The sequence below is a fragment of the Falco punctatus genome, assembly GCF_963210335.1.
Source record: "Falco punctatus genome assembly, chromosome: Z".
Taxonomy (NCBI): domain Eukaryota; kingdom Metazoa; phylum Chordata; class Aves; order Falconiformes; family Falconidae; genus Falco; species Falco punctatus.
Genome location: NC_137586.1, coordinates 68026792 through 68044941, shown reverse-complemented (window position 1 = coordinate 68044941; position 18150 = coordinate 68026792). Strand labels below are relative to the sequence as shown.

The 18150-nt window shown below is 46.1% G+C and overlaps 1 protein-coding gene across 1 annotated transcript; it reads right to left on the bottom strand.

Annotated features, from left to right (window-relative positions):
* Positions 1-1345: 1345 nt before the first annotated feature.
* Positions 1346-10938, bottom strand: MARVELD2 (MARVEL domain containing 2). The gene is made up of 6 exons (XM_080372426.1): positions 8877-10938; positions 7335-7367; positions 6061-6197; positions 5014-5185; positions 4504-4554; positions 1346-3543 (listed from the first exon to the last, which is right to left on the bottom strand). The coding sequence occupies exons 1-6, from the start codon at positions 10017-10019 to the stop codon at positions 3427-3429; spliced, it is 1653 nt and encodes a 550-aa protein (XP_080228552.1). The 5' UTR covers positions 10020-10938; the 3' UTR covers positions 1346-3426.
* Positions 10939-18150: the final 7212 nt, after the last annotated feature.

The following is an 18150-nucleotide window of genomic DNA, read 5'->3' as shown; positions in this document are numbered from 1 at the left end:
GTTTATCACACGAATGGTCCGTGTATACCTTTGAACACGCGCATGCGCGATTTTAAAGCCCCACAGAATGTGCTGGAAAAATCTGGAAAGACCGCGCATGCGAAATCCCTATAGTCTAGCTATGATAGTGACACATTAAAAAAAAAAAAAAAAAAAAAAAAAAAAAGGAGAACGTGTTAAGAAAAAGTGTTATTTTTAAGTTTTGGTTTTGTATGTTATTATTATATGTATTACCCAACTACGCCTATTGTAATTGTGACGTATTACCTTGTGAGTGTTATGATAAATGTTGGGATTGTGGAAAAAGGTTTATTTGCAGTGCCGAGAATGAAAGTAGTGTCTAATAAACAATAATAGGATAAAAAAAAAAAAAAAAAAAAAGGGGGGATTGTAAGAAACTATGGAATAGGATATTGTTTATTAAGATTTATGTTAAGCATAATGTAAAGACTAGGCGCCAGATATCCAGGATGCCTCTTGTGAAAAATAAGATAACCGCCAGATGTCCAGGATGCTGCTTGTAAAAGAGAAGATAACCGCCAGACAGAAACAAGACAGACGACCCCATATAAAGATATATGAGTAAGGGGTTAACACCTCCACTACTTCATAAACACGAAAGTAAAAAGTATAAAAAAGGACTGTTTAAACTGCTCAGGGCGGCAGTTGGCGGAGCGCAGACTCCCCTGCCGTCCAGCGCTGTCTTTGCTCATATTCTACTTGCTATAATTAATAAAATTTTAATTGGATTATGATCAATTGTGGTCTCAATTTATAACAAATGCCTTCTCCTTGGGCTCCATGCTCAGCATGGCTCACTGCCATCCACTGCACTAATCTGATTTGAAACCCAAAAGGCTGGCAGAAAGGGGTATTCCTGTCTTCTCTCCCCAGCTCTGAAAAATCCACTCAGCCACACTTGTGGCACTGAATAGTGAATGCTGCACCACTTAACTAAACATAGGTGCATCATCCTTTAGGTAAAAGTCGGGAAATGTCCAAGGACCCTTATTGTCACATGACGGATGTACAGACTGCTGCTTGGGTTATCTTTAGAAGGGACGTTTTGTCTTAAGATTCCTGTTGTACACGCTACATGGCAAAGATGAAGACTTTAAACATGGTCTGAAACTCAGACCACTGTCAAAGGGAGCCTGGAGCTGGGTCTCAGTGTCCTATGGGAGGAATACCTACTAGGGGTGTGATGTTCCAATGAAAACATCAGTCAGCTTCTTTTAAGCACTTCATAAACATCAGTTTATCCTTAAACTTGGATTCATCTTCTTCTCCTGGTACTGATGCAATGCCCAGAACTCCCACTGAGAAAAAAAATGAGAAACCTGGGTGTAGCAAGAGGTCATTTAGATTGCAGGGATTTGAACAAGGACCTCTCTTACAAAGCAAAGTTTAACAAGTATACAGCACAATAGATATAAAACACTTGGCCCAGATCTTTTATAAAGTAGAGAGGTTTACCACTTCTTTGCAAATAATAGAAACATGAACCAGAGACAGAGAGGCACCTGGAACAGAAAGGGAGAAGAAGGGGTAGCAGCGACTGTCCTCTGGTTCAGCCTAATGAAAATACTGAGATGTCTTCCAGGCGGAAGAGGTGCTTTCAAATGAAGAGGTGCTAAGTTTTCAAACTCTCTGTGTTCCCATGGTGCCTTGTGTTTACTTCATCCACTAAAGCTCTTGGAACTAAGTTGGTGATAAAACTGGAATGTCGACTTTATAAATATGAAAGCAGGTTCAGTAGCCATCAGGACTGTAGTGTGAATGACAAGAGCTCAAAAATCAGAAGGGACATAACTGCCAGAGGGAGGTATATTAATGCATTTCCAGTATGGAAGAACGGCGGTGGTATTACCATCACTGTTCTAAACTGGAAACAGCTTTCCTGATGTCTTTCCTTTAAGTTAAGGCAAAAGTTGAAAACTTTCTTTTAAGGAAAAAATAATTGCTAACAAAAATTTGAAATAACCTTAATCAGAGCACCTTCTTCTAACAAAATGCCTTTATAAGCAACAGAATAACATGGCTGCACCCATGGCGGTTTTTTTCCAAATTAAAATGTATTTCAGAACAGACAAATTGCAGTTGTAGAAAACTGTACAAAGAAACTATCAATGCTTATAACAATTTTAGTAAGTAAAAATAGTAAACAAAGATGTTGAAAAGGATACAAAGAGAAAATTTACTGGCATATTAGAACATTTGAATATGCAAATCTATCCCCAAGATAAAATATAAAAATGTATATTGCATTTATGCAAATATGCTCTGGAAAGCATGTCTATTAAAACATTTTACCTGGCCTTATAAAGGATACTAATAATTTATACGTTGAATGAGAATAAATTTTGCTCTACTTACTCTCCAAATCCCAACACAAACAACTGCTGCCTAGACAAAAAGTCCTGTTACTTGCTGATGAAGAATAAAGTGTTTTGCCTTTAAACCCATGGATTCCTACTGAGATGACCCAGAAAAGGTATGCAGAGCATACTAGCCTATGGCAACACTAACTTGAGTCTCATCCTATATCTCTATTGTTTTAAGGCAGGGGTCCTCAAACTACGGCCCGCGGGCCAGATACGGCCCCCCAGGTTCCTCAATCCGGCCCCCGGTATTTACAGAACCCCCCGTCCCCCGCCCTCGCCGGGGGCTGGAGTGGGAAACCAAGCAGCCGCAGATGGCTGCCTGCCACTGCATCCGTGCCGGCCCCTGGTTAAACAGTTTGAGGACCTCTGCTTTAAGGCCATGTATAAATTCATTGCATCAATTCTAAAGAAAAAAAAACCCAAACCCAAACACCACTACCACGACCCCTGGTCCCACTAAAGTTGTGTAAATAGGAAGTTATTTTGCATCTTGTTAGGCGAAATTCCAGATAATTTCTGACATACAGCAAAGCATTTAGAAATCCAGTATAAAAAGTCTTCTTAAACTTTTCAACTGCCAGAATTATTCAATATGATTGAGCACTCCACCAAACCCCAGCCAGACAAAACAGCTCAACTCTTTCTGATATCATGAAGATGCCACCTATAAATAAAATCTGAAATTGTTAATGGCATTTCTGTGCAAACTTTTGACATGGTATTTAGAACTACTTTCTCTAATGGGCTTTGCAAATTTGCAAATACAGTATTTTCAAATAAAGTATTTGTATTTAAAAGGCCAGGCTGTGTACTGTTTAATAAAAACAGAATGTTAGCACAGGTTTTCTAAACTTACCTGATAACTTCATAACATTGATTTAAAATTGGATATGCATACAAAACTACCAGTAGTGTACAACATCTGAATAAGTGACAAAGTGATAAAGCAATCCCCATAGGTGTACTGTTCTGACAGTAAATAAATAGTTTAAAATGCACATATCGATTTAAAAAATAGAAAATAGTATCCACAAAGGCATAGCTAAGTTTCTACATTCCAATTCATAACTTTATCATAGTGCTGAATCTGTTGTTTTATGTGAGAAAGCTTATTCTTTAGATATTCACAACGCTCCTTTTTCTCCAGAAATGCAGGATCCTGCCAAAAACATAAAACCCTTTACATTAATGTATTACACTTTCAGACTCTTCCAAGAATAGCCTATTATCATCAATTATGTTCTTGATTAAGGACAGTATATAAATAGTCTCCAAAATCACTCTTCTTCCCTGGCTACAATTTCTTATTTCCCATTTCCCATTCCTTCATGAAAGGCTGGAAAAAAGAGATTCTGCTTTTATATGCTGCAGTTACTTAGTAAACAGAGCTGGTTTTAAACAGAAATCTGCAAATAAGTCATACTATTACGTAATTTAGATTTTATAATTTATATTTATATAATATACATACATTATATTCTGCGTTGTATGTCTAATAAATCCCTCTCCCTAAAAAAGTGGTAACATGGGCACAAAATTTGAATTCCATGATAAAAAAAGTATTTATAATGTATTATGTTTTTAATGGAACACAGGTACACATTCCATGTCTGCATTTAAAAATGACAATGTAAAACCTCTTGGATTACACTGAAAATTACTTTTTTCAGAGTCTAAGTTCCATGCCACAAAAAAACCCAACAAACTTCTTTTCAAGGATAAGACTTGTTTTCTGTTGTTAGCTTACTTATCTGTTGGTCATGTAAGTCACTGAATATAAACAAACTGGAGCCCCAAAAAAGCCCCAGTTGTCTGAATGCTGAATGCCAAGAGATTAGACATACTCTCAGAAGATGAAAATGCCTAGCTGTGGGGTTTTCTTCCCCCCACCCCCACATCTTGCTAATGGAATCACTATTCTTAAAACAGGTTGTTGGCATGAGCAGAGCGGATTCTGTCCTAACTTTGCCAAAGTTGTCAAAGACAAAATATACAAAGCCCTGTAGTAGCTACAGATACCCTGACCTAGCAAATTCTCCCTAGTGTCAGACATGTTTGCTATTTACACTCTCTTTATTCATTATGTATTTACTAGCAACGTAAAGATGAAAACACTCACATTTTTCTTCTTCTTGTATTCTTGCAGAACTTTTGATAGTCTTTCCTGCTCCTAATGAGAGACAGACCATTATTTTAAACACTTCCAGTGTGCTCCATATTTTCACTTAAATTCTACAAAATACTTGTCAGAAGTTAAAATCTCATTTGATCAATCCATTCCAGTTGTGACGTTTTAGATGTAAACCTTGTACTTGAGAAACAGTGAAAGTATATGAACTGTAACTCACTCAAACTTGAAAGCTACTAGCATGTAGCCCGGCCCGCCCCCCCCCCCCAAAAAAAAAAAAAAACCACCACCAAAAAAACAACAGAAAAAAACATGCATACAACTTAACTGCAATTTAGTATCCTTGGACTGATGACCAAACAAGAAATAACATATTCAGGGAAACTTTCTCCTCCACCAATTCACCCCCAGCATTACAAGGCATTGTGCCCTAGCTAAAGGCAGCCAGAAATTGCCTAATACCACACCTGTTTTCCACGAGCCCATTTCACAGGTACTTACATATATGCATTCAGGATGGTGAGGAAGCTGTCTCAGCAATGCATCCAGCTCGTCAAACTTTTTTAATACAGCATGAACTTCCACAGACAGTTCTTTATACTCAGCAAACTGATCATTGAATACTGCTTTGTACCGGTCTCGCATTTCATTTGTTTGAATTGCTGGGTATTTCCTAAAAACCCCAAAGAGAAACAGCCAAAAAAACCCCAGTTTTCAAGGACTAGTTTTAAAGATAAGACTTCAACAAACACCTGGACACTTCATCTTGATAGTGTATTTCTGTATTATTTGCTAATCTCATAACCTGCTGAAATCTGCATGTCTGTAAAGCGTTGTGTGATTCTGTAATTTCAGTGACAGAATGGCTGCAGCTGGAAGGTCCAACGACCCTATTCAAGCAGGGCCATCTACAGCTGGTTGCCCAGGACTGTCCAGACAGCTTTTGAGTATCTCCAAAAATGGAGACTCCATAATCTCTCTGGGCTACCTGTGCTAACCCTCACAGTGAAAAAAGGTTTTCCTAATATTCAGGTGAAACCTGTGTTTCAGCTTGTGCCCTAGTCTATGGCGAATAGTGTAAAAATTAATATATGATCTCATACTTCACCACAGAAAGGCCTACCCTTTAAAAGGGACCATGTTACAGATTTAGCAATTAGAAAGTACAAGAGTAGTCAAATTTCAGGGGCTAAAAAGACAAGTAATTTCCCATCTATTTTATTTTTTCCTAAATTGTCTATGTGCTGGTCTTCTGCTCCCTTGGCAGTTACTGTACCTGCTAGATTCTAACATTCTGCTTTAACATTTGAGGTTTGGATGTTGTGGGGGTTTTTTTAATTTAAGATTCTTTATTTATAGTATCGGTTCTATGCCACTGATACCAGCCCTCATCCTCTCTATTTTTAACATTAGCTTAATAAAGAATTGTAAGTTCCCACAGCACATATGTGACAGAGAAACCATGAGTGTATATATGAGAAATGATGAGTGAAAAACATAACTCAAGCATTCTCCGTTAAGTTTGTTCATCAAAGTTAAGTCACTTACGCTAAGTAATCTGGCATCACTATAGGTTTAGGAATGTGGCCTGCAGGTATATGACCATTACGCAGTTCTGGTTTTCTTTCCACAGATTTAAGCTGCCTGTCAGTGACTTCTTCTTTCGGTCTGTCATCACTTTCATACTGTTTTAAAAGGAAAAAAACAGTACCTAATGTACTCAGTTTTACATCACCTGCAATATACATAAAGCACAAAATACCCAACTCATTTGAAGAAAGAGATACAAGTACTGACCAGCAGCGTAGAAGCAAATCATAGATATTTCTTAAAACACTTACTATAATTAGAAAGTAAGTAAACATCTACAGTAATGTTTCCCACGCAGCATCCATCTTCAATTCATCCTAACAGCAGTACCAGTGACTGGTAAGTATTTCTTGGGGCTTGGAAAGATTTTTATTATATATTTTAAAAAAGAATAAAATATTAAGGAAGTTTCCTTGGATATCAATCTAGTTTGTGAATGAACCAGAATCACTCAGTTGTCTGGAGTTCCCTTTTCCCCCGTCTTTCCTCTTGCACAATTTATCCCTTGATCCAGAAATAAAAACATGCGGAGTCTTGTTGGAACACATAAAAAAGGATCCTGATCCAGTAATGAAGCAACAGAGAAAACAGTGGTAGGAAATTCACGGTATCAGGAGACATTTAAGGATGAAATAAATACACCATAAATTCTCTGGGAATTATCAACACCTGCTGTTAAGATCCTATGCAATCTTTACAATGTAAGCAACTGCATCTTTGTGAGGCAGAAGCACTAACATTGCTGAGACTTCAAAACTGGCAACAATGTCTTCGAAGCACGCTCAGACACAGGAAGGAGCAACTCACAGAGCAGCCACCACTGTGCTTCCACTCGCTCTCCTCCAAGTTAAGCAGCCAGCTAGGAGGAAAGAGTCTCGAAAATCTCTAACACCTCAGATGACCTGCTGCTCTAGCCATGTCTGCCAAACTCTTGTGATAAATGCTACAGAACTTGTCACCTCATAAAAGACGGTAAAAGCACATACAGAGGCTGTCATCAGATTTGGTATTTACAGTAAATTTTACAACCTAGCCTACCTAGTAGTAGCGTCTTTACAAACTTCCAAATCTTCTAAGTAGAAGACTGTTGCCCGTGCTATGTTAAAGAATTAAACCTAATCTCTTCCAAGCCAAATAAGTAAATAAATAAATAGGTCAATCAAAACAGTCCCAAGAAAGAGACAACCATTTGGAAATACCAGTAAGCAGAAAAATAAATTCCTATTGCCTACCTTCTTTTCCGGAAAAGAGGACTGTGTTTTCATCTGTCAAAAAATGGAAAGAACTGTAAGTTTTACTTTCAGCAAAAATAGTATGCAAAAGCACTGACTCTTTAAAACCTAAACTTTCTCAAAAGCACGCTGTACAGAGAATTACATTTATATTCAGGTATGAAGAAAGTTAGTATAAGGCATATTTTCAGATCAATTGATTTTTTAAAGACTGTTTAAGAACTGTGGAACTAAAATAACCACCCAAACCCCAGAAAAACAGGATCTCCCAGATCATAGCTGTAAGGAACTGCTTGCAGGAAATAATCCATCCACTTCTCAGTCTCCTTTATTATTTCACAATCCTGCCCACACTGACACCCTGCAGCCTAATTCATTGTTTATAAAATACAACAGTACACTAACCCGCAGCTCCACCAGCAGCTGTTTTGCACAGTACTCTCCACAGCCTAATCCATATATTACAAAAGTATTACCTTTAGAAATATTAAGTAATTGGAATAAAAAAACATGAATAGCAACAGGGAAGAGTGATTGAACACCTTCTATATAATTTCAGCACTCACCTCACTCTTGAAGGACATACTGAAAGTTGGTTAAAAAACTTTTCTCAATAAGCTGCAATGTACTTTTCAAAAAGGATCTCAGTTTTATGCAAGATGGTGGAACAGAAACCAGTGTTAAATGAAAATACTGCAAATGAGACTGCAGTCAAAGAGCAGAGGAAATACAACTTTAAGCGCACTCTCTCCTACTAAAATCACTTAAATGCTGACCCTTCCTTAAGTTAGGCATATGTAGACTTCACATACATTAATTTTTATGCTATATTGTGTTTCATTAATTTGTTAAAAGGTTTTTCTGGTGTTTTCACGTGAAGGAGGTTTTACACAAATTCCTTTGAACTCTCTAGTTGAGAGTGGCAATTCTCTACTATTACAGTTTTATCATTAACTAGGTGGGTACTGCATGCTTCTATTAAGGGCAAGGCCAGCAGAAATGCAAAATACTTGATGTGCAAAAGATGAAACTGACTGAAATCTAAGACACCAAGATCTTGCCAATTCTGTTACAACTATTAATTTCTGCTAACTACTGTAAGGAAAACTGAAAAGACATAAAGAAGCAGCTTGAAGTTTTGCTTGCAAAGTAACAGTAAGTATTTCATGTTCATATTCACACTAGCACTTAATGTGCTGAAAGCACGGTTTTCAAATAAATGCTAGGTGGTTTTAAGCCTAACCCTACTGAACAGCTGAACAAGTGCATTGTTCATTTCTTCCTTTGTTTGGAAAACACACACCAGGAAATAGTTCCATCAGCTGACGCAGGAAGAAAGCTGAGTACACAAAGAGAACCGAGCTAGCTCCTTACTCAAGTGAATTAAAAAAATAAAAATAAAAAAACGTCCAAAATTTTGGATCAGACATCTTAAAAATGCCAGAGACGACAATTGCTAAGACTCTATGGCATGGAAAGATCTTACAGCTGCTCCCCATCACACCATACCCAGCAGATACAAAACGGTAACTAATTACTTACCTCCTGTTCCATTAATTCCCTGTGCCTCCTAGCTCCTTCATGCCTCCATAACTTTAGAGAAATCACCGCACTAATTAGATAGATTATCACTGTGGCAAACAAGAAGATGATTGCTGCTGTCTGACCTCCCTCTACACGGCAAAAAGATGCATTTATCGGTGTCTTAAACAACTGGTAATAGCAGAGCCCGCCTCGGTTGGTGTCGTTTACATACACTATGGCAGCTGACATGTACAGAAAAAACAAGGCCACATTAATTCCAAACTCGGTCAGAGGCCACCAGTTGGAATCAAGGAGGATAGTCCGGTAGTACATCGACATGCCCAGCACCAGCAGCACTATCGTGACTACCCACGCCATTCCCGCCACTACCAGGATGAAAGGCGTTTTGGGTCCACTGTAGGAGTAGCCTCCGTAGATGCTGCTAGCCCCGTAGCCGTAGGGCTGCGAGTACCCGAACATGTTGTACCACTCGTTATCCTTGTGCACGTAGGCCGTGACACAGGCGAAGACGGCGGCGCCCAGCAGCAGCTCTGCCACGCCGAGGATCCTGAGCAGTCCGGCCCAGGACTTCATGTAGGCGTACCGCTGGTTGTAGGCCTCCACCCGCTCGCTGTACGTCTGGCCGGTGCCAGCGCGGCGCTCCAGTGACCCGAAGGGGTCCGCGGGCAGCATGGCTTCGGCCTCCTGCCGCAAGCTGTAGCTCCCGCCCGATCCTCCGAAAGGGTCCCTGAAGGAGCCGGGCACCGACCTGCGCTCTGGCGGCGGTGGGTGCGGGGAGGCCGGCGGCGAGCACTCGGCCCCGTCCGAGACGTATCTGATGTCGGAGGCCGTGCTGTCCCAGCTGGAGCCGTTGCGGCGTCTCCCTCTGAAGAACTTCTTCCACGAGTCCGGGATGAACCGCCGGACCGGCTTGAGCTCGGCCGGCCCGCTCGGGTCGCGCCGGCCCTCCCCGGGGCAGGCGACGGGGCCGAACGGGGGCTGCAGGGGGAGCGGCGGCGGCGGCAGGGGGGCGGCGGACCCCGGCTCCGCGTCCCGGGCGAGCGGGGAGCCGGCCCCGGCCCCGCGGGGCGGCGGGGACCTGCCGGGCCGCCCGCCCTCTGAGCCTGCGCTCCTCGACATGCCTGGCGCCGGGCCCGGCATCAGGCGCTGCCCACCCCGGTCGGCCGCCGCTCCTTCACCTGGCGGGGGGAGGCCGGCGCCGGGCGGAGGAACAGGGCGCTGCGGCCGCAGAGCGCACGGGGAGGCCCGGCCCGAGAGCAGCCCGCGCTCCGCTGCGCGCCCGGCCCCTCTCGCCGTTCGGCCGCCCTCGGCACGGGCACCTGCGCCGCCCCGCCCGGGCGGCCTCACCCGCGCTGCCGAGCGGCCTTCGCCCGGGGCGGCGGGAGCTTCTGGCCGGCGAGCCCCGGCGGGGCGGGCGGGCCTGCCCGAGCCGGGCGCGGCGAGCCGGCGGGCGGGGCCGGCCGCTGTCCGGGCCGCTGCTGCAGGTCGGCGGCGGAGCGGCGCCGGGGAGCGCAGTGCCTCGTGGCCGCGGGCGGCGTGGAGCCGTCCCGGGCACGGCGAGACCCCGCGGGGCGGAGCGGGCGGCTCAGGCGAGCCCACCCGCCGCCCTCGTGCCGTCCGTGCCGCCGGGGCGAGTCTGCGGCCCCCAGCGCAGGCGGTGCGAGGGGAGAGCGGCACCGGCGTGGCTGCCGCAGGGCGGGGCGGGGGGCATCTGCCCGACGCTGCCCTTCCCCGGCACGGAGGGGGGCGGTGGCAAAAAAAGGAGCCCGCACAAATCTGTTGTGCAGCCTGTGTCCCCTTAGCACATTTTGTTAATATCTTTTAGATTGTAAAAATATATTTTATTTTTTATATATTTTAGGTTCACATCAACTGTCCGCGGCAGAGTACATGCAGCATTCCTGTTTGACAATCGTTTGTGTGGGATGTCAGTTTCTTTACGTGGACACTTCAGTCAGTGCTCCCAGAAGGTTCACACTTCCAAACAGCCATTTTTGGGAAAGTATGGCTTCTCATAAAACCTTCTAAAACTGACAGGTTAGCAAACGTGGACTCTATGTCATGTTTATTCTTTTAGCTGTCAGCAATGTGGACTCTGGAAACGTGCTGTACAAATGCAAAGGAAATTAAAATGTGTTCAAAAGAAAGAGTGGCATTACCTATTACCTATCTACAGTCTCTTTCTGACCTGTTAGTCTTAATTTCTTGTTGCCTCCTTTCCTAAACATGGCTAGCTCTTACGGCTCAGAACAGGCAGGGAATGGCTTGTGACCTAGTATTCAGCTCAGGTCTGATCCTGCAAAGTTAAGGGGAAGCTGAGGAAACTTGATGCTGACTTGGCCTGCTAGCCCACCGCCGTAGCTAAAGGACTACTCTCGTGCAGACTGTGCTTTCTTTAGCAATTGTGGCATGTTCAGCTATTGTGGTGAGTTACCAGTTGATGGTTTGTTACATTCAGCCACCATCCTATTTTTCTATTTCTAATTCATCTTCCTCCATGATTGCTTGAGCTGCAGCTGGCAGAGGCTGACTGCAAGGCAGTTAATTTCCACTACAGCAGCTGGAAGTGAGAGGGAATGCATCCCATTCATTCACATCGGTTTTGCTTTTCTCCATCTGCACAGCCGTCTCCACAGCACTCACATCAGCAGGATCCACCTGCTGGAGTCAGTCTGGTACTCCAGGATCTTTATCAGCATGAGTTTCAAACTTTAACCTGTAAAATTATTACAGCAATGGTAAGTTACTGTGGAAAAAAATCTCACTTTTCCTGCTCTCTCAGCACAGAAACTGCTGTAGAAAAGACTGCCCATGCACCATGCAAGTCTTCCCCCCTCACTGATGCTTGCTCATTTTCTGGCAGTAATAACCTTTGTTCACCACCATTAATTCAAGCCCTACACATTCTTTTCTTACATTGCTACCATCAATATTACATTTTATACCCCTGTGCCCATCTTCTGATTTGTGCCCAGAACTCAACGCTACGTAAGCTACATGATAACCCACAGAACACATTGAAGTTCCTCTCAGTTAAAGCTTGAAATGGTATACACCCAAGTTACTAAAGAAGATACATTATTTTAGATACCAAAACACTTTATATGTATTCAAAGTGTTTATCACATTACCATAACACATTTACAGATTGCCTCCACAGAAGACCGAATTCCTGCTGTCCATCAACTGTGTAGTTATTATGTAGATCTATCATTACCTGGCCTGCAAAATTAATTAATCTGGGATGGTCAAGCCTTAGTTAAGACACAAAACCTTTTATTAGAGGTAATTAACATAGTGTAGGTGACCCATCTTTCTGAACAGTGATGTTTGGGTCACATACCATACATGGTAACGACTTGCTTCTTGGTTGTCTCATGTCACACGATTTTTTAAAATGCACTGCAAACTTTGGTTTTGTTTACTTCACCTGGGAAAGGCTTTTTAAAGCCTTTTCAGTCTTTGATGTTACTTTAAAGGGGTTAGTGAGCAACGAAGTTCTAGTTAATATAATATGCAGGATTTCCAAAAGGCTTCTCACCAAGTCCCCAAAAGGCTTTTAAAAGAAACCTTAAGCCTTAAAAGAAGCCTTCAGCCTACAAGAATGAATTAATAGTAAAGTCTGTTAAATAATTAACAGGTGGGAAATGGAGGAAGGGAATCTGAGTTAACAGTTGACTCCTGCAGTGGAGGAAAGTTGCCAACATAGGTTTGCAATGCCAGGACCCAGGCTACCCAGTACATTCCTAAAGGTAACCTTGTGAAAAAAGGGGGTGAAGAGTGACACTAGTGACTTTGCTGGTGACGCTAAGTTAGACAGGCTAGTAAGGATGTGGGCTGTCAAGAGCACTGTGCCAGGACCTTATGAGACTGATTGACAGGGCAGTAACATGATGAAATTTGATGTACGCTGATACCTGAAATCCATGCAGTAAAAAAAAGGGAAGAAGGATTTAAAATACTGCAACACGAGGAACATGACTTACATATTTATAAAGCATCACATATGCCTTGCTTCTGGCAAGGCAGACATTTGTTCAATAATTTTAGTTAAATGAGTTTTAAAAATGTTCTTTGTGTTGTTTCAAATCTAACAAGGAGAGCTTAAATCTCATCTATGTGACTAGAAGCACATTTATGTACCTGATAATATGCATAAACCGTATGTTGGGGTTTTAGTTAGGCAAAAGGATTAACAGTATTAACATTTTGGGTAACAAAAATGTATTGTTATGCTCACTGATAAAAAGAAAAAAACCTAAGTGCCAGAGTTACACTGATCTTACTGTGGTTTCTCATTCTGAAGACACTCTGGTGGTAAACAGAAGCTTGAAGAGAGGTTTTGCAGCAAAACAGTTTTCTTGATACTGTAAGAGCTGGGAGAGTGGTGGTAGTGTGTGGCAGGGGGAACAAAAATGTGACTAAAAAACCTGCTAAACAATAATTAATGCATATATTCTGGACCATAAAAAGCAGCATAGTGACGTCAATGATGATGATGATACACAAGCTGTGTGAAACTCCAATGCCATCAATGCATGCAAACTCATGCCTAGCCTCACCTAGTGGAGGATAGAATAGCACAGGACAGAACAGAACAGAATATTTCCTTTGGAAGAAAGGTAAAACGATCATCTCATCCCACTGCCTGACCCCTGCAGGGACGTGCAAAGCTTAAGGGGTGTTATTCAGGGCACTCTCCAAAGGCCTCTTGAGCACTGACAGGCTTGGGCATCAACCAGCTCTCTAGGAAGCCTGTTCCAGTGTTTGACCACCCTCTCAGCAAAGAAATGCTTCCTCATCTCAAGTCTGGACCTCCCCTGGCACAGCTCTGTGCTATTCCCCCCAAGTGCAAGGGGCAATGGGCACAAACTGAAACCAAGGGAGTTCCATCTGAATAGGAGGAAAAATATCTTTACCTTGAGGGTGACAGAGCACTGGAACAGGCTGCCCAGAGAGATGGAGGAGTCTCCTTCTCTGCAGACATTCAAAACCTGCCTGGACGCAATTCTGTGCACCGTGCTTTAGCAGGTGCCTGGGCTGGTGATCTGCAGAGGTCACTTGCAACACTGACCATGCCATGATCCTGTGGTTCTGGGAGCATATCGCTGCATGCCAGGGAGAAGAGATCAGCACCTCCCTCTCCACTTCCCCTCCTCGGGAAGCTGCAGAGAGCAGTGAGGTTGTCCCTCAGCCCTCTTCTCTCAAAACTAGACAAACCCAGAATCCTCAGATACTCCTCACAGGACATGCCTCCCAGCCTTTTCCCCAGCTGCATTGCCCGCCTCTGGATGCATGTCATGCCACTGATGATTGCCCAATGCTCCAGTCTGTCTGGATTCCTCTGCAAGGCCTCTTGCCCCTCGAGAGAGTCAACAGCACCTCCCGGTTTGGGGTCATCAGTAAACTTGCTAATGGTGCATTCTACTCCATTCGACTTGTTAATGCTGCATTGCAGTCAACTGGGACCTCTCCAGACTCCCAAGACTGTTGAAAAATACTGGAGAGAGGTCCCACAATGACATCGGCCAGCTCTTTCAGTACCCTGGGCTGAATCCCATCGGGCCCTGTAGATTTACGCGCATCCAGCACCAGCAGCAAGTCTCAGGCAAGCTCAGAGTCAGATGGGAGCTTATTATCACCCCTCCCTGTCAAGGTCTTCCAGCACTGGGCTGTGGGGCTCCCAGGGCCCGCCATCGGTGTTGAAGGCAGCGGCAAAAAGAGGCATGACATGTCTCGGCTTTGTCTGCATCCCAATCTGTGAGCCAGCTGACCGACCTTATCCAGACCAATGTTATCTCTCTTTCTCCATTTGCTGTTCACATCTTTTAAAAAGGCCTTTTTCTTGTCCTTCACAGTGCTGGCCAGCTTCAACTCTAATTGAGTTTAGGCCACGTGGATTGTCTCCCTACGGTGGCAAACGGCGTCTCTCTAGTCCTCCCATGTCTCCTTTCCCTCCTTCCAGTGTCCCCACGGTTTCTTTTTCTGCCTCACTCCCAGATGAAGATCTGTGCTCAGAGAAGCTGGCCTTCTGCCCTGCTCGCTTGGCTTCTGACACTTTGGAATTGCCTGACCCTGCGCTCGTAAGAGGTGACTCTTAAAAAGCAACCAGCACCCCTGGATGCCCATACCTTCAAAAGCAGATGCCCAGGGGACCTTACTAGCTCACTCCTTCAGCACCCCAGCTCTGCTCTCCGCATATCCAGGGTCGAAGTTTTGCTGGCCGTTCTTGGCCACTCACCAACAGTGTGAAACACAACTCCTTGGGGGTCACTGTGACCAAGGCAGCACCAATCACACTTTGCCAACGACTCCCTCTCCGCTTGCAAACAACAGCTCTAGGAGGGCACCTTTCCTACTTGGCTCCCTTAGTACCTGCACCCAGAAGTTATCTTCAACGCGCTTCAGGATTTCCTAGGCCTCTTTGTGTCCACTCCATGATATTCCCAGCCGATGTCTGAGAAGCTCAGATCATCCATAAGGATCCATAAAGATCAGCCATAAGGCAGTAGATCCAGAGACAGGCCGACAGCGATTGCATTGTTCTTTAGACGTCTTCCAACAGCACCCAGTAGGACGTCTTTCCCTGTTCTCCCCCATTCTTGAGCAGGACTACCAGAACACCTGAAGGTGGCCTTCATCTGGCCTGTCCACCCTGCTATGCAGTTGAACCCAGCTGGACGCTAGCTCTCGTTGGACAAGAGCCCTGCTAAGAAAAGCTCTTCAGCTAGCATGCATGTGATGCACCACGCCAGAGCAAATCCTGTATGGCCTCCTCTCCTGCGGGCTCTAGGACTAGTTGTCTTAGGCAGCAGTTGTTGTGGGACAGCGACTACAACTCCTTGCGGCATAGAGCAGCTCGGGCTCCATTGCTGGTGCTTTTGGGGACCACCAATGCCACAGTTGGCTGGGAGCAACAACTACCAGAAGCATGGCAAACGTGGTAAGCAGAGAGGGACCTGGCACCATGGGCAAGTGCCAGCGGGAGCGGATGTGGCTGGAGAAGAATGCTGCTTTAGGCTTCTCCCTGTGGGTGGGGGCACAACCCAGCCAGGTGGGAGACTTTTGCCCAAGGCTGGCCGCTGAGCGCCCAGCTCCTCCCTGGCAATCCTGGCACTGCACAGGGAAAGGCAGCCAGCTGCAGGAGGCGTCATCCAGCTGTGTGCAATACACGCTGACTGGTCCCACCACGCTCCCCCTTGCAGGAGACCCGTGCAGGGCGTCAGGAGCAAGGACGAGACACACAGCCAGGGGTGCAGGTCACAGGGGTCCAAGCTGGAGCAACACAGGAATGTAGAAGATGAAAACAATAAATGCTATTTTCTTTTCTCTCCTCGTGCTGTGTGCCTATGGGGGTGGAAGGCCCACTGTGACATCACCGTGTTCTGGAAGCTGATGTCACCCAGCATCACCCACTGTGACATCAGCGAGTGATGGCCTTGTGACCTCACATCCCTCACCGCTTATCTTCGGGCGCCAGCAGAGCCTGGGCCAGTCTGGCTCGTGCCTGGCCTCTTGCTGAGCACGTGCCTGCGAGGTCTGAAGGTAGAGCGAGGCTTCTCCTGGTGCTGGGTGGTGCTTCGGTGTTTCTGCCGGCAGCTCTCAGTGTCCACCCCAGAGCCATCGTCTGTGTTTCCCCGGCCCTACCTGGATCAAGCAACCGCGCACTGTGGGTTGTGCTTGCAGCAGCACAGGTAAGCCATGCGGGGAACCGTCCCCCAGGGTGGCTGTGGGGCAGGTGGTGGGACTCTGGGAGCCGGGAGGGTGTCCTCCTTGAGAGGCCCAGGCATTTCTTTCTCCCCTCGCTTCCTCGAGGCAGCGACTGAGTGCAGACTCTCCATTTTGCAGCATGTGACACCAGTGAGGGGGAGCAGCTCCTCACCCCTGGCCCTCCCCAGCCGGCTGCAATAGACATGGCCAAGGAGACAGAATGGAACTGCTCCATCTGCCAGGAAGTGGAAACAGAGGTTGCTTATGTGGTGCCCTGCAACCACCTGTTCTGCCTGGGCTGCATCATGCGCTGGGTGGAAATGGGCACATCGTGCCCCCTTTGCAGAAGAATGATTGAGACTGTCAAGTTTTCTGTGCGGGCAGAAGACGACTACCTACAGTGTGTCATCACAGCCTGCAACGAGTTGCCAGATGCCAGCAGCCAGGCAGGTGGAGCTCCTGACGGTGTGGCCGAAAACAGCCCCCCTCACTCCATGGCATCCCCTCTATCCTCTCTGCAGAGGATGCCATCCCCCACTGAGGAGGGAGCTGTGAGGACAGAGGCTGTGGGTGGCCTCCTGCCTGAAGTCTGGGCAGAACTTTTCAAAAGGCAAGAGCACCTCTTGGATCCCGTGCTGCCCTGGCTGCGCCAGCAGCTGGCAGCAATGTTTGGGGCCCGATGGTGGATGACAAAGACTGCAGAGGCATTAATCCTGCAATACCTCTGCATCTGGGGTCTGGGTTGGGAGGTTATGGTTCAGGTACTCCAGGACTACTTTGGAGAACACACGGCATGGCTGGTCCAGGGCATCATCAATATCATTGTGGAACAGTGCAGTGAGGAGGCCCAGAGGCTGCTGCAGTCGCTTGCTGTGGGGGATGAGGACAACAGCCCTGTGGCCAGCTCCAGCTCCTCAGGCTCCAGCTCCTTCAGCTCCAGCCACACCACATCCCAAGAGGAGACTCCCAATTCCAGCCTGGCCGCCTCCAGCAGCCCTGCAGGCTCCCATGGCAAGAAGGAAGCCGACACATCAAAGGCCACCCTCAGCAAGGGTCCTGGATGTCCCCCGTCTGCACCCGACGCTGCAGAGCAGGAGCAGCCCCAGGAGGAGACGGGGCAGGCAGCTCAGGTGGCTGCTGGTTCCTCTGCCCAGGGCAGCGGCCACAGCCTCTCTGCTCCCGTCCAGGGGAGCTTGCCCAGGGGAACCCGACGCCGCAGAAAGAGGAGGGCTGCTGGCACCCAGGACTCTCCACAGCCCTGCAAGATGCAGCTCCGCCCGCGGCGCTAGACAGGCTCTGGCCCCTCCTGGGTCAAGGAGTTGGAAATAAATTCCTGTTTCCCTGATGCAGCCTCTGGGCGCTGCTTTCTCCCTCTTCTCCTAATGACTTTTCCCTTTCACCCCACAACCCATTGTGGGCATTCCCCCTGGTCGCAGCTGGGAGCCCCTCATTCCTTTGCACAGCCCCAGTGCTGCGGGGGCCATTCCAAGCTCTGTCTCAGCAGAAGGAGCATATATGGAGCCCTGGACACTGCTCTGGAGTGTGTGCATGGGGACAGCAA

Bases quoted from the DNA above. Each gene is read 5' to 3' on its own strand.
- MARVELD2 (XM_080372426.1), bottom strand. From the start codon at position 10,019: ATGCCGGGCCCGGCGCCAGGCATGTCGAGGAGCGCAGGCTCAGAGGGC. The intron at 7,368-8,876 runs GTAAGTAATTAG...ATTTTTTGACAG, and splicing joins GGGAATTAATGGAACAGGAG to ATGAAAACACAGTCCTCTTT. The intron at 5,186-6,060 runs GTAAGTGACTTA...TGGGGTTTTTAG, and splicing joins GTGATGCCAGATTACTTAGC to GAAATACCCAGCAATTCAAA.